This window comes from Silurus aristotelis, assembly GCF_946808225.1.
Source record: "Silurus aristotelis genome assembly, chromosome: 8".
Classification (NCBI taxonomy): domain Eukaryota; kingdom Metazoa; phylum Chordata; class Actinopteri; order Siluriformes; family Siluridae; genus Silurus; species Silurus aristotelis.
The window spans coordinates 27,325,745-27,343,101 of NC_139581.1; the positions used below are offsets into that span (position 1 = coordinate 27,325,745).

A 17,357-nucleotide genomic window follows, 5' to 3' on the forward strand; every position below is an offset into this window, starting at 1 on the left:
GCCATTAAAATCCTGCTTTACTGCCAGATTTATGTTATGTGAGCATTTAAGTACAACAAAGGAAATGTGCCCAAGCTGGATTATCACTCATGTCATATATTTAGAGCTCAAGATGCTATAAACTTAAGTTCATAAGTAGTGTTAAGCTCTAATTAATACTAATAAATATAAATTTAAACCATTCGCATCTACAGATAAAAAAAAGTAAATACTGACTGACTGATCATATACATATAATGTGCATATTAGTTAGTTTTTTGAGAATTTGTCAAATCAATTAGTCTGAAAACTGTTGTAAACGGGATACAATGTGTTCATGTTTTAATGTTTAAAAAAGATCTGAAATCTAAAAATATCTTTCATATCTGTAAGTTAAAAGTATCATTTACTACCCACACCTACACGCACACACAAACATTATATACAGTGCATATATATATTTCTGACATTACAATTGTTTAAATTTTTTTTCTCATTAATCTACACTCAATACCCCATAATAAAAAACTAAAAACAGAATTCTAGAAATGTCTAATTAATTTTTTTTTTTTTAGAGTTTAATGTCGAATATTCTACGGTGAGGAAACTTATTCGCAAGTGCAAAAAAACATTAAAGGGAGTTGTTCATCTTCACAGGCGTGTACATCACAGCCATTTAAGACTTTACAGGCTGCACTTAGCATGTTAAATGGGAACATTCATGAGATTACATTAGAAAAAGACTAAACAATTAGGGTTTGTTTGAAAGAGTTGGAAGGAGAAGGCCTCCACTATCAGGGTCTGGACAACTTGGGTTGTTTTTTTTGCTTTGGCCACCAGATGTCACCACTTGCCCTTACTACCTATGTGTCCCCCTGTCCAATAACTGTTTAATGTTTCCCAACTGCTCCTCGTTTGCTTTGTGAATTTAAGTTACCCCTTTTGCTTTGGTCTATATCTTGTCTCCTGAAAGTGTCTTGGTGTGTATGATCGTTTAACTTTTTTCCTCATCTCTTTTGAGTCTCTGTGTAAGTGTTTGGGTTCTGTTGTTTTGTTGTACCCTTTTCGACTGCCTTATTTGCTGTGTTTTCCCGAGTCTCTAACTCCTTGTGTTGTGTTTTTTTCTGTGTACCCTGTTCTCAAGTTTCCTCTGGTTTATTTCCTTTTATTGTTTAGCAGTTATTCACTTGTTTCGAGTTGGTGTGTCCAGAGCCTCCTGTCTTCCCAAGTTTTACCTGTTCAATTATATTTTTGTGCTAGTTAGTTTTTTCTGCTAGTGTTCTTTCTGTGTAGAGAAACTTTTATTATTATCTTGATCACCTTTCCTGAGCCTCTTGTTTTCCCTGTTAGAGTGTATTTGTTTGTTAAGTTTTGAGAGTTTTTACTATTATAATTAAACCCACTCTGATTTTTGGTTCTCAATTCTGGAGTTTGTTTTTTTCTTTTAGGTGGACTTACATTTTTAATAAACAAGGCAATGGACTTGCGCATCTCGAGTGTCTCTGCATGTGGGTTCGAGACCCGCTCTTGAATCTAACACTCTACTCTCTAAGAAGAACAGAAGCACAGCTTAGGTTTGCAAAGTTGCATCTAAACAAAACACAAATATTTATTTAGTCAAAAACTTCAGGATAAAACAAGTAAATACAATCTGAAAGAGAAAAAAAGATCTTGGAAAGTCTTTTTTAAGTTTATTGAACTTTTTTCCCTACATAATGTGAATGAAATTTATTAATTGGATATTCTCACCCTGTTGTATAAAAGCTGCTGCTTCTTTCAGCTGCTCCGATTAGGGGTCGCTACAGCAGATCATCTGTCTCCATACTACTCTGTCCTCTCCATCTGCCTCTTTCAAACCAACCACCTTCCTCCATTCCTCCTTCCTGTTCCTCCGTCCTGATGTCCAAACTATCTCAATCGGGCGTCTCTCAGTTTGTCCCCAAAAAACGTCCTACATGCGCTGTCCCTTTAATTAACTAGATAAGATAAGATAAAATAAGATAAGATAAGATAAGATAAGATAAGATAAGATAAGATAAGATAAGATAAGATAAGATAAGATATAAGTTTATTTGTTCCACAGTGGGGAAATTTCTTTGTTACAGCAGCAAAGAAAAAAAAAGAAAAAAGAAATAAATATATAAAAGAATAGACACATACTATAATATACACTATACACACAGTACAATGTATAAATACAAATAAGGAAAAAAGTACGTATTGCAGGTAGTATTGCACACAGGTAATATTGCACGTATTGCAGGTAATACTGCACACAGGTAGTATTATTACACAGTTAAACACAATAAAAGTGTGTATTATGGTGACTGGTTTACTGGGAGCAGATTTGATTGTAAAGTCTAATAACAGCAGGGAGAAAAGACGTTCTGTATCGCTCCTTCAGACACTTGGGATGTAACAGTCTGTCACTGAAGGAGCTGCTCAGAGATGAAACGGTTTCATACAGGCTGTGAGAGTCGTTCTCCAGCAATGATGATAGTTTTGCTACCATCCTCCTTTCTTTCACCTTCTATACAGTGTCCAGGGGAATCCCCAGGACTGAACTGGCCTTCCTGATCAGCTCCAGTCTCTTCCTGTCTGCAGTAGAGATGCTGCTGCACCAGCAGACCACACGATAGAAGATAGCTGAGGCCACCACAGAGCCAAAAAAGGTCTTCAGTATCTCTCCCTGCACTCCAAAAGTCCTTAGTCTCCTCAGCAGAAAGAGTCTGCTCTGTCCTTTCTTATAAATTGCCTCAGTGTTTTCTGTCCAGTCCAGTTTGTTATTTAGGTGAACACCCAGGTATTTGTAATCCTATCCATCCTCGTCACTTCCAATGAAAATCTCACTGTCAAAGTTCAAAGCACACCAAAAAAAACTGAATGACGTTGATTGAAACTAGAAAATCTGCCAAAGTGTTCTGTGTAAGTGACCCCACTTAGTACACTTTCTCATTGTCCAGGGAAAGAAAAAAACTCCCTAACATCCGAAATAGGAGGAAACTCAACTTAACACAACAAATCCATAGATTCTTAAATACTCATATCAGCTTTTATCCCATAAAACATGTTGACTAAGCAAATCTTAAGCAAATTAACCTTAACCTTTTCAGCTTATCCTGAAGCTTCTGTCATGGCAACATATCTGTAATTTCATGTAAACATGATTAAATCATTTTCTTATAACAGCCTGTTTTTTTTTGTTCTTTTTTTTTTTTTTTTTTGGTTGGTCCACTCTTTGTGAATCTCATTTTTTCTACCACATATTTTCTTTCCATTAATCTGCTTGGATACAGCAGCTTCGTTAGCGATGACCTTTTGTGTCTCACCCTCCATGTGCAGGGTGTCAGTGATCATCCTGTGGACAACTGTCAAGTAAGCAGTCTTCCCCCATCATTGTGAAGCCTGAACCAGACTGAGACACTATTTAAAGGCTCAGGAAACTTTTGCAGGTGTTTGGATTTAAATAAAGATTTTCACTTTTTGTATTGAGTTACTGAAATAAATCTACTTTTTAATGATATTCTGATTTATTGAGATGCACCTGTACATTAAATTTTCTTTCCTCGCTTTCTCTATAGGGGTGGTTATTCATGTTAAAGTCAAGTCAAGTCAAGTCAAGTTTATTTGTATAGCGCTTTTCACAACATACATTGTCTCAAAGCAGCTTTACAGAAAACAACAGTGAAGGTGAATGGTGTGCGTAAAGGTTCAGACCTTATTAATTTTTTTTTTTTGGAGGTACGAATACTAACACAATTAAAGTGGATATCGAAAAAAAGAGTGAGACTGCTATTCTACAAATTGTGTGCACTGATATTTTAAATTGTACAAAATCTAGATTGAAAGAATGGGCAGAATAGAAAGTGTAGGTTATATTCTACATTGGGGCATAAACTCACCAAATCAAAGTTTTAACAAATTCAGTTATTTGACCACCTTTTTCTTAATGAACAACAATTTTAAAAAATAATATGGACTTAAGAAGTAAGAGCTATTGGGTAAAACACAAATGACTTTGTTTGTGGATCTTTTCTGAGTTTAAAATACACTATTTTCACCAGACGTAGGAAAAACAAGGAATCTGGAGTCAGGGAGTTCAGGGTATCAGCAAAGGATCATAGATCATCTGTCAGTTTATTACTAATGTGTTTCTTCAGAATTACTGAAGAATTTCAAGGCTCTTGTGTGGTTCCGCCTATTCTTTTAAAGTATCTACAAATTTTGAGCCGATGAATCATGAGGAGGAGCAACAGTATAAACAGTATAAAACCAAATCTTGTTCCTCCTTTCCTCAGATGCAGTCATGGTAAAAATGCTTGCTGTGGTGGTAGTGGTTCTCATTGCACTGAAATCTGCTACAACAATCAGATTAGATGGAAATGGATACACAGATATTCTGGTTGTCATTAACCCTGCTGTACCAGAGAATGAAGAACTTCTAAATCAAATCAAGGTATTTATTAATTTATGTATATGTTGTAATCCTATGAAACCGTTACAATTGTTTATTTGGTTTTGTAACTTGATTAACATTTCTAATAAGTTAAAATATGTATTTATTCTGTAAGTTGCTCTGGACAAGAGTGTCTGCCAAATGCTATCAATGTAAATATATCTCTTATATTGTATGAAATAGAATTTAGCAGCCATACTCATATACTTCATAAATATCAATTGTGTGTTTAAAATTGTTGTGGGTTTTTTTGGACCAAAAAACACCTTTAATTATGCAAAAACAAAAAAAAAAAAAGTATTTTTTTTTAAAGATATATGTTTTATGATGTCTGCCTTTAAGTTTAAAGCAGCCAAGCAACCTATTTATACACAAAAAAATTGTGCTTTCAATGTGTCTTGGCTTCATTTCAAGTATTTCAGGCCAACATTACAAATATTTCCCTGGAGGAAATATAAATTGTGAAAGGAAAAGAAAAAAAAGAAAAGAGGAAAAAATAATTACAGAAAGTGTTTCCTCTCCTGTCACTTAGTAAATGTAGTGGAAATTATACATTTTGCCAAAGTGAGAAAAGAAAAAAGGGCTTTTTGTCTGAAACAAATTATTTCCTATTTAAAGTAAAAACTGAGAAGAATATTTATTTACAATCATGGACTTTAAGAAGAACCAGGCCAAAATAGTAAACAAAACAATTCCTAATGCTAGTTTAACTTACCTTAAATGAATAATTTGAACATAAGGACATACATGCAAATCCTCCTCTGGCCTCCTCCCCACCACCACCACAAAATTACAAAAAAAGGAACAGAAAAGAAAAGCAAATTCATACTTTTGTCCTATTTCTTTTTTTTTTTTTAGGGAACAGTTCATAATAATTGAATCAGCATATTTTTTTGATGAAAGCACCATTACATTGTATTTTTTTTACAACATATTTATCTAATTTTAAAGATTTAGCTAAATAAATTCATAAATTGTTTGTAAATGACCTGTTTCTTTGGCCTTTGATCAATTAGGCTTATCCTGACACATGTCTACTTCCTTCATAGGTGCCCTCCTCCCTAGATTCATCTGTTCCTCCCCTTTGTGCATGGCAATGCAATAATACGCTGTTGAAATCAAACTTTTTTTAATTGTTAAAATTGTAAAAAATTGTTCTTTGTCTGTCTTTTGTCTGTCTTTTATCCGCTGCATTTGCAATTCTAATATGTTATAGCACTGGGAATGAAAAGGGTAACAGTATAAACAGTCTGTTTTTGCCTTTAAAAATATTTCTAAAATAGTCTCTTTTGATTAAAAACAATTTGCTGTTTAAAGATTAATACTTACATTTATTTACATGCACAGACACATACATTTTTTTTTCCACTATCTTCACAGAAAATGATTACCAGTGGATCAGAATATCTTTTTGAAGCTTTAGACCACAAGGTATTTTTCAAGGAAGTGAAAATACTGGTACCACCAAATTGGACATCAGGAAACTATGAGAACGCAACAACAGAAACTTACAAAAAGGTACAATATTCATTCAGGTTTGGTTTATTATGCAGTTTACAGTGGTGCTTGAAATTTTAGGAACATTTTAGAATTTTTAAATCTTTTTGTATAAACCCAAAGATTTCTGCATATGACCTAAAACATTGTCAGATTTTCATGCAAGTCCAAAAAAGCCCTTCAAATTAACTGCTAGTCCTCGAGTTTCACATTCTTTAGCAACTCAAAATGTAATAGTGTAATAATGGGCAATTATAATATTTCTTTCTCGTTTTTTTGACTGGCTTCGCATTTTCGCCTATTTTTAAAGGACTTGTGTGAAAATCTGATAATGTTTTTAGTAAGATTTATGCAGAAATATAGCAAATTCTAAAGGTTTTCCCAACTTTTATGCAACACTGTACAGGTTATGACGGTTCATTTATTCATTGTGTGCTATTGAAAATTGCATGTATTTAAAAATACAAATATATATACTAAATTTAAGGTATGAACCAATAATACATTTAATTTTTAGGGCAAAATAAGAATAGACAATTCATTTTCACAATATGGTAATGAGCCATATACTCATCAACCAGAAGGATGTGGACGTGAGGGTGAATACATTCATTTAACCCCCGATTTCTTGTTAAACAACCATATTTCTGAACCATATGGACCTAGAGGTAAGCCTTAACCTGTCTTAAACATACAAACACACACACACACACACACACACACACACACACACACACACACACACACACACACACACACACACACACACAGAGCCCCTCATTGATTTTCATTGCTGTCAGAGTCGGGGCTTGAACTGGGCTTCACTGTTTGGGGCAGCAGACACAAACTCAGGAATGTAGGAAATCCTGCCTTTTTTTTTTTTTTTTTTTAATTAAGTATCCAAAAACCCAAACTTACCAAACAGCATCTAATCCATGAAATCAGCTCCCCGAAAAAAATAATGAGGCAATGTGAGAATCAATAAAAACCAATGAAGGGCATAGGAACACAAGGATGAAATTTGGTGGTGAAAAACAGGAACACACAAGCAAAGAAGAAAAAAAAAATTAATTGAATGGAAACACATACACACACAAAATGAATTTTTTTAAAAATTAATTTTAAAAGTGATTTTTTTTATGTGTTTGTTTTTTCATTTACATTTCAGGAAGGGTTTTTGTGCATGAATGGGCTCACCTCAGATGGGGAGTATTTGATGAATATAATAAGAAAGAGAAATATTACATTTCTGCTAATCGGTTTCTACCAACAAGGTTTTATTATCATTGTCTATACAGACCATACATTATTAAACATATATTATAACAATAGTTATAGCAATGTGTCATTTTTCTCTTTTCAGTTGCACTAACAATATTTTTGGACAGTGGAAGAAAATTCTTAGTCAATCAACTTCTGTACCTTGCGAGTTGGATGCATCTGGCACACTCACACCCGACTGTGAATTCCTCCCAGATGCGATGCAAACTACAAAATCCTCAATAATGTTCATGCCTAGCATACATTCTGTGAGTATATTGTTAAATATTTTATTGCTGAATGCTGACACAAGCAGGACATTAAAATTAGGATTTTGTCAAAATGGTTTCTAAAAACACTGAAAACACGCTGAAGCCTTTGTCATGTACACTGATTTTATTCCTTTGTAGGTAAAAGCTTTTTGTCGAGAGGAGGAACATAACTTTGAAGCCCCCAATGAGCAGAATAAACAGTGTGGAAAAGCAACACATACAGTAATCTTTGAGGACTCAGTAGACAAGGATGCTCTTCACAATCTAAAGCCGCTGCCATCTGATCCACCACCTCCTACATTCAAAGTTATACAGAGGGGACCTCGGGTCGTCTGTCTCATCCTTGACGTCTCGGGAAGCATGAAAGTGTGTTGCTATAAAAAATTACAAAATAAACATTATTACTGCATGAAATAATTATTTTAGACAGCTATATTGGGATGATCATTATAAATAAATAAATCATTGGAAAAGAAATATCAAAGCATTGAAATAAACATAGTAAAATGGTGTAGGAAGTGGAGCTGTATTAGATAATAAAATACATTGTTGTTATGATTTTGTAAAAGGGTTCATTTATGTTATTTTATTTTCTTTGTATAGGGACGGAGATTATCACAACTTCAGAAAGCTGCTGGAATTTTCTTAAACCAGATTATAAATGAACAAGAATATGTGGCTATTGTGACTTTTGGTACTGAAGCTCAAATACTAACAAATCTGACAAAAATAGAAGGACAGGCCACAAGAGACCAACTAATCAGCAAATTGCCCACACATGCATCTGGACGAACATTTATATGTAAAGGATTCAGAAAAGGCTTTGAGGTGAGACAGATGTGAAAAAAGCTGCTACTTTTTCATTGACTGCACAGAAAATGTACTTTGGTCTAGAAATCTGTCTATGATGATATAATAAACATTTATTTTTTTTGTTTTAGGCCCTTCGAATGAACGATGGTGAAACATTAGGAAAGGAAATAATTTTTCTGACAGATGGGGAAGCAACTGATAATGTTTCAGAATGTTTGCAAAAAACTGTTCAAAGTGGTGCAATAATTCACACTGTAGCATTCGGACCTAATGCAGACAATGCACTGAGAACCATGGCAGTGCAAACAGGTGAGAATTGTAGAATCAACAATTTTTGAATTTCACAGTTGCATTGATTAATTGCCTTCACTGGGTTGCCAATATTATTTGAAACAGAGGGAATGTTTCATGTTGCCAGCGAGATTTTAAGATCCAATGATCTTGTGGATGCCTTTGCGTCAAAGATCATGTGGGATGGAAATCCATGCAAACAGCCCATCCAGGTTAGTGATACACGTTCACTGTGAGAAATTTCAAAATCAGATTATACACATAAAATTTTTTACATTTCTGAACAGCTTGAAAGCACTGGAAAGGATGTTGAAGATTGGTTCAATGGAACAGTTTCAATTGATCGGACTGTAGGGAAGGGCACCACCTTTACATTACTATATGAAAGAAGTGCACCCACTGTGTATATACAATCACCAAGTGGTTTGGTTTATGATCAGAGACACACCACTAACAGTGTTAACATAATCACTTTCACTGTTCCGGGAACTGCAGAGGTAAACCTTTTAACTGTTATTTTGATTACATGTTTTGTATTGCAATAAAAGTCAATGATTTAAAAATAATGTGATTAAAAATTATTCAAATTTGTTTTGACCTATTTTTGCATGACAGGTGGGGGAATGGAAATACAGCTTTTTGAATAACGAAAAATCTGCTCAGCAAACAAGTTTATTAGTAATGAGTTGGGCAGCATCTGAAGATGTTCCCCCAATCACAGCTACAATCAGAATGAACAAGCAGACCAGTGATGGCACTAAAGCCATGGTTGTGTTGGCTGAGGTCAGGCAGAATTATAATCCTGTGTTGGGGGCCAGTGTTTGGGCGTACCTGGAGTCAGATACAAGGAAATCATCTAAATTTCAGCTCCGTGATAATGGAGCAGGTAACAGTGAAATTGCATAAAATTATGTCTTTATTTGCAAGTGTGAGCTTGCATACAATATATATTTTATTTATTCATATTTAATATTTAATTAAACACATGCTGGACATTTTTCAGGATGTGATGTGTTCAGAGATGATGGCATCTATTCCAGATATTTCACAGAATTAAGACGTGGAAAATACAGTCTGAAAGTGAAAGTGGAATATCAACACGGAGCAGACCAGTTTTCTTCCTACAGACACAGTGGTGCTCTATATGTACCTGGATATATTGTGGATGGTAAATATTTTCTTGCAGTATCACATCACATTATACAAGACTTTCCATAAATAGGGATGGGGAAAAAATGGTGTTGTGTCCCTGCATGAATGTTGGGAATATGGTAAGTGTTTGGGAATACAGCATCAGAGATAGGGGTCATACATGTAGTCGCAGTTTCATCATGTTTAACACATCATTGTTTTGGAAGTTAGATTACAAAGCTTTAATACAAATCCAGTGTCTTCTACTCATGTATGTCTTCTTTTTTTAAGTATACTGAAGCAGGAAAGGTGATATAAAGGTGCTGGTGTACACATATTAATCATTATTGATTATTTTATTTGCATGAGAATGCTGCTTGCAAACAAGTTGGATTAAAAGTTGAAATTTTTGGAATGTGATCAATATTTCAACTGATATATAGAAATGGCATCAGTGGTTAAGTGTTACTTAAAGCATGGTTGACTTACAGCTGTCTGAGTTTGTATGTAATTATTGTACATGCATTTATCTGTATGCTTCTCTTCAAATAGAAAAAAATAACTGCCATTTGCATCTTCTTGTCAGGTAATATGGAACTAAACCCTCCTCAGCCTGCAGTTAATGTGCAGTCAGTGAATGTTGGCAGGTTCACCAGAACAGGTACTGGAGAAAGTGTTGTAGTGGAAGACAATGCAGTTTCAAATTTTCCTCCAAACAAGATCACGGATCTGTGCGCAAAAATTCAGGAGGACACCGTGCTTCTCAACTGGACGTCTCCTGGTGAGGATTATGACCATGGAACAGGTGAGCACTCTAGCACTATACACTATATTGATAATATACCAGCACCTTTTAACAATTGATATCGTCTCAAACAGCTTTACAGAGACAAGTAAAATGTTTATTTATGTTAGTGCCTATAACTTTATCTCTAATGAACAAGCCAGAAAAACAAAAGAAAAACACCCCAAGATAGTATTAGAAAGAAATCTTGAGAAGAACCAGACTAATAATCCATCCAACCAGACTCTGAATCCATTCTCATCTGGGTGGCACCAAATGTTCTTTTTGGCAGACTAGCATTTCTTTCTCTACAATTGAATTTAACCAAAAAGTACAGCTTGTTGTTTTATAAAGAAAGTTAAAACAAGAAAATTCCTGTCTCCTGAAGTCCTTTGTCCTGTTTTGAAAAATAAAATCAACACCCTCTGACCAATCAGAGACATTCCAGGAGAACAGTGTATTTCTGAAACAACAAAATACTGAAAGTTCATAGCTAGTACACATTTTAAACTTTTATTAATTGTCAAAGTGTTTAGTGTCCGTACACAACTGGAAATGATTTTGTTTGTTTCCAACAAAACTGGAAGCACAGTGGTGCAGTAGGTAGTTTTTCCACCTCGCAGTATAAGTTGTTAGTTGGAATCAGACACTTGACTTCATCATGCAGCAATGCAATGGACACAAAACACTGGTGTCCAGTTGCTCACCTAAATACTGGGGGTTCTGCCACCAAATGTGCCATGTTCTAAATAGTTTAACAAACCTAGATGTGTATCTGAAAAGAAACAAAAGCAAAAATTCTATTGCTTGATATTCATTTAATTTGAAGTCAGTTCAATTCAGCTTTATTTGTTTAGTGCTTGTATAATGGACATTGTCCCAAAGCAGCTTCATACAAATAAAGAGGTTCTCTAAATTTGAATCAAATGTCAGTGCCTATAAGTTTAGTCCCTATAAGTTTATAATATACATATTTTGCTCACAAAACACATCATACCCTACCTACCTACCCAACTGGCTTTGCCATTCCAATCCATTTGAATGAAATTTTGGCCATGGAGGGTCTTTGATATTTATTATGTAAGTTCAAAAGTTTTTTTGACAATATAAATCAAATCTAATTGTCTAAATGTTTTAATGTTTTTTTCTTTAAAGCCCAATCCTATGATATCAGATGGAGTGAAGACCTGAAGATACTTCGAAACAACTTCAGCAGCTGTAATCTGGTGAACACTTCATCACTTCAGCCTCAGGAGTCAGGCTCAGCTGAACAGTACTCTTTCAAGCCTGATATTGAAATTGAAAATGGTGGCACAATTTTTTGTGCTATTCAGTCAATGGACAAACACTCAGCCAAGTCTGAGGTATCCAACATTGTTACAGTAGCCTGGTTACCTAAGTTACCTTGACCACAAGGAAGTCTTGAAAGCTTTGCTATATTTCACAATTATTACAATAAATAACCACAAGTGGTGTTTCTTTTAATTTAAATAAAATATTTCCCCATGTTCCCTAGCAGAAATTAAAGAATGCAGAAATCACTCTAAATGCTTTTGCTTTTTTGTTTAATGTTTTTCATTGTAATAATTGTGAAATATAGCAAAGCTTTCAAGAAATCATCTTAGCAAAGTAATTGTCTGCATAACTTCCTCAAACTTGATACGATTTATAGATACTGTGCTTCCTCCACTGTCCTCTTATTTGTATTGCCACATAATTTGTATTTAAAAATCGTCAGATGCTGGTGTACTCAGAGACACAGGAATCCATAATTAACCTTTAAAACAAGCAAACAAACAAATAAATATATGCCTTATTTAACAGAAACATTAGCACAATTGAATTTAAGTTACATTTGAGAATTTGAAGTTTCTTTAACTAGAAACTTTGTTAAAGAAAGAAGTCTGCAAACAATCATTTCAAAAGATTTGACTTTGATGTACAGAAATTTGATCAAAGTAAACTTTTAGACTTGTTTTTATGTAATAGTTTCTCACAAGCTTTTGACAAGTTTTTACAGGAGGTGGAGCTGGAGGTAGCAGAGCTCAAGATGTTGAGGTTTTCGTTGGGAGTGATGCCAATAGACAGGATTAGAAATTAGTTTATTAGAGGGACAGCGCATGTAGGACGTTTTGGAGACAAGGTGAGGGAGGAGAGATTGAGATGGTTTGGACATGTGCAGAGGAGGGACATGGGGTGTATCAGTAGGAGAATGCTGAGGATTGAGCCACCAGGAAGGAGGAAAAGAAGAAGGCCAAGAAGGAGAAGAATTCACAAAAGCACAAGTCACAGCAATTGCAGGGTCATCAGAGGCACAATTTGTACATGCCATTACAAAAAAAGAAAAAGATTGCTCCCTGCATCCAGATGAAGCAGACCTCCAGCAAATAACCAAACTCCAAAGTCGAAGAAGCACAAAAGATTGTGGAAAATGCAGATGCATTCATCAGTACCCTGCCTTTAATATTAAATGTGAAATATAAGGCAAAAAGAACCATTTTGCCACTGAGCTATCGCAAGTAGACACTTTTTATTGGTACAGTGGTTTTAGTCAAACTGTGCTGACACAGATTGGCAAACAAATCTGCATATGGCAGGCACAATTGTTAACTTCAAGTTTGACATGAGTGCTGAAGCATTGATCGACTTCGGATCCCCGTAAACATCCTAAAGACAAACACGGCACTTGTATCGTATGGAGGCACTCGCATCAAACCAGAAGGTGTATCATGTGCAGGCTAGAAATAAAACAACTCACTTGATGTTCTTTGTGACCACAACATCAGATACAGTCCACCTGGGAGACAGGTATGTGTGCAGATGGACTTTAAAAGAAAAGCAAAGACACTTAGACCTTCACAGAAACTGAGCTCCTCAGCCATTATGCATCAGTGTTTATACGATTAAGCCAGTTTTCAGGATTGTATCATATCTAACTGACCCTAATCTGCCTCCTGTCATATATGGCTGCAGAAAGATCCCATACTCAGTCCATGATAGACTCCGTGAGACACTGGTTGAACTGAAGAAAAGGGTTGTGATAAGCAAAGTTTCTAAACCTACTCTGTGGTTGAGTAGTTTGTTCATCAGAAAGAAAAAAACGCCACACCCAGAGTCTGCTTGGAACTAAACTGGGCCATACTCCGTCAGCACTACAACATTCCCACCCTGAAGAGCATACGTTATGAATTAGCTGGCAAAAAGCTGTTTATCCTGGATGAGAAGGACGGATATTGGCAGAATAAACATGACAAGGAATCAGCAGACCTGTGTGCTGAGAGAAAAAGTTAGAGAGAGAGAGAGAGAGAGAGAGAGAGAGAGAGAGAGAGAGAGAGAGAGAGAGAGAGAGAGAGAGAGAGAGAGAGAGAGAGAGACACACAGACAGTCAGACAGCCTATCTGTATATACACAGACAGGCAGACACACATAAAAATAGATAGATAGATAGATAGATAGATAGATAGATAGATAGATAGATAGATAGATAGATAGATAGATAGATAGATAGATAGATAGATAGATAGATAGATAGATAGATAGATAGATAGATAGATAGATAGATGGGGTAGATGGGGTAGATAGGGTCTGACAGTCAGGTATCCATAGACTTACTGAATCATAACAAAATGTTTTTGCCTAAAGGAAAAAAGGGACACGCCTAATGAACACTGTTTTTCATGTTAAAACACGAAGCAAGTCGCTACAACGCTCAATAAAAGTTCTTATATAATATCTTAGTAAAACTGCCTTAGTCCTGATTTTTACTCTTAATTATAACTCTTAGACACTGATTTGTAATTAATGCTTTATAGATTTCACTGCCTATAATCATCACACAGTGTTTCTTTAATATGTGCATTATGTATCATTGCTGTATTTTTATAACTTACCTTAAATATGGGTATATTTTTGTACACTTTACAATTATTATGAAATAATAAAAAAGAATCACTGGAAAAGCTTCTGCTTTTTTATGATGTTTTTCATTGTAAAATAATCGATAGGAAAGTAGTCTAGAAAATCAAGAAGTCAGCTTATGTCTGCACAGCTTCCTCAAATTTTATATTGTTTTTGGATACTGTACAAACAAAATAGAAAAAAGGCACTTCATAGTTTAGCCACTCTAAGTTACTTATGTGTCAAAGATTTTAACCGTTTATAGCTGGAATGACCCAAAAGAGTATGATCCAATAAGTGTAAGCTTTGGGGCACGGTGTAAACATTATTTTACTCACAAGCTTTTTACAATATTTTGCTTGAATAATATATGAATATTGAACAATATTCTAGCCCTTACCTGGTAATAGATAGAACTGGTGTTCTAAAGACTGTGCGCCTATACTTCTTCTTCTTCTTCTTCTTCTTCTTTCGGCTTCTCCAATTAGGGGTCGCCATCATCCGTCTCCATACCCCCCTGTCCTCTACATCTGCCTCTTACAACCCAACTACCTGCATGTCTTCCCTCACCATATCTATAAACCTCCTCCTTGATCTTCCTCTTTTCCTCCTTCCTGGTGTCTCCATTCTCAGCATTCTCCTACCGATATACCCCATGTCCCTCCTCTGCACATGTCCAAACCATCTCAATTACACCTCCCTCACCTTGTCCCCAAAACGTCCTACAAAAACGTCTCTCTAATAAACTCATTTCTAATCCTGTCCATCGTCGTCACTCCTAACGAAAACCTCTCTGGTGGCCTAAACACTATCAGAAGCAATAACCTACATTTACAACCTAAATTCTAATATTTGTTCCATGAAATTTATTCCCAACAGTTTCTATTGACTGCCATGCTTTCAGTATGTGTATGAGGATGTTCGATTTTTTCGTCCAATTAGATTTCAGTCCCTATGCACTGCCATGTCAATCTAATCTGCCCAGGGCCTTCAAAGTTAGTACTGCTGGCCTTTTTACATTAGTATCCTTAAGAAATAGCTCTGTTTCTTTAACCAATCAGAATTTGCCCTCACAGCTAACTGGCGCAGAATAGCGTCAGCATTTTTCCGTCCTCTGATTGGTTGGTCAGAGGGAAACTGTTACAGCAAAGTTTGACTGGCAAAACATGTCTGTAGTGCGCTGCACACATTAATACATCTGAGCTAGACTTTTCTATGACTATGGAGAAAGAGAAATTGATTTGGTTTTAGACATACTTAAAAAATAAATTTTGAAGAAAAGCTAGACATCGTGAGGAGGTAGGCCAACCCCAAAGCTAGCTAGCTTGTCTCAGCCTGAGAAAGGTTTTGTTCTCCACTTCCAGACCAGTGAATATGAGCGGTACCAATGGATTGAGGACTCTAAGGAGCAGTGCACATTATGAGTTTGAATCTCTGGTGAGTAGGTTGTATTTTATTTAAATTTTTTTATGGTTCTCTCATGTTATTAGACAAATATTGATTCTGAACTGCTCCAGATGATGTAGGTGCACAGTTGCGGTTGTAGTGTAGAGGTTTGGAGCTTGCTTTAGTAAAAATGGTATTCACCCTTAATATGTGAAATGACTCTCTGTAATGCCTAGAGTTGTTATATTGCGCTTTTGTGTAGTATTGATGGTTTTTATAATTGCGACGTGATAGTGGTGGTATTAACTGGTGCATTAAGTCAGGTAAATCCCCACAGAAGGCCCAGTTACCAAATGCACGGCCCGCCACTGCTGCACACTTTTCTTCACTTTACCACACTCTCCATTACTTTGCCCTGTTGACCCCAGATACCTGAACTCCTCCACACTTTCCACATCTTCTCCCTGCAACTGCACCACTCCACTGCCCTCCCTCTCATTTACACACATGTACTCTCTCTTACTCCTACTGACATTCATTCCCTCTCTCTCCAGCGCATACCTACAGCTCTCCAGGCTCTTCTCAACCTGTTCCCTACTCTCACCACAAATAACAATATCATCCGCAAACATCATAGTCCACGAAGACTCCTGTCTGACCTCGTCTGTAAACCTGTCCATCACCACTGCAAACAGGAAAGGGCCCAGAGCCGATCCTTGATGCAGTCCAACCTCTACCTTGAACCAGTATGTCGTTCCTACTGCACACTTCACTGCTGTCACACTGTCCTCATACATGTCCTGCACAACCCTCACATACTTCTCTGACACACCGGACTTCCTCATACAATACCACAACTCCTCTCTCAGCACCCTGTCGTACACTTATTCTAAATTAAATTCAATTCAATTCAATTCATTTCATTCTTCTTCCTCTTTCGGCTGCTCCCATTAGGGGTCGCCACAGTGGATCATCCGTCTCCATACCACCCTGTCCTCTACATCTGCCTCTTTCACACCAACTACCTGCATGTCTTCCCTCACCACATCCATGAACCTCCTTCTTGGCCTTCCTCTTTTCCTTCTACCTGGTGGCTCCATCCTCAGCATTCTTCTACCAATATAATTCATGTCCCTCCTCTGCACATGTCCAAACCATCTCAATCTCGCCTCCCTCACCTTGTCACCAAAACATCCTACATGCGCTGTCCCTTTAATAAACTAATTTCTAATCTTGTCCATCCTCGTTACTCCCAACGAAAACCTTAACATCTTCAGCTCTGCTACCTTCAGCTCCACCTCCTGTCTTTTACTCAATGCCATTGTCTCTAATCCATACAACATCGCAGGTCTCACCACAGTCCTATAAACTTTCCCTTTCATTCTTGCAGATACCCTACTATCACAAATCACTCCTGTCATTCTTCTCCACCCACTCCACCCTGCCTGCACTCTTTTCTTTACTTCTCTAACACACTTTCCATTACTTTGCACTGTTGACCCCAGGTACCTGAACTTCTCCACCTTCTCCACCTCTTCTCCCTGCAACCGCATCACTCCACTGCCCTCCCTCTCATTCACACACACTCTGT

The 17,357-nt window shown here is 36.3% G+C and overlaps 1 protein-coding gene across 1 annotated transcript; it reads left to right on the plus strand.

The window, feature by feature from the left end:
• Window positions 1–4,260: 4,260 nt before the first annotated feature.
• Window positions 4,261–11,892, plus strand: LOC310730021 (calcium-activated chloride channel regulator 1-like; the record flags this gene model as incomplete). The annotated part of the gene is made up of 14 exons (XM_083548763.1): window positions 4,261–4,435; window positions 5,816–5,953; window positions 6,450–6,600; window positions 7,101–7,206; window positions 7,296–7,461; window positions 7,603–7,830; window positions 8,068–8,292; window positions 8,406–8,586; window positions 8,674–8,780; window positions 8,856–9,065; window positions 9,184–9,454; window positions 9,572–9,736; window positions 10,286–10,504; window positions 11,639–11,892. Exons 1-14 carry the CDS (start codon window positions 4,286–4,288, stop codon window positions 11,890–11,892), a joined length of 2,571 nt encoding a protein of 856 aa, XP_083404889.1. The 5' UTR covers window positions 4,261–4,285.
• Window positions 11,893–17,357: the final 5,465 nt, after the last annotated feature.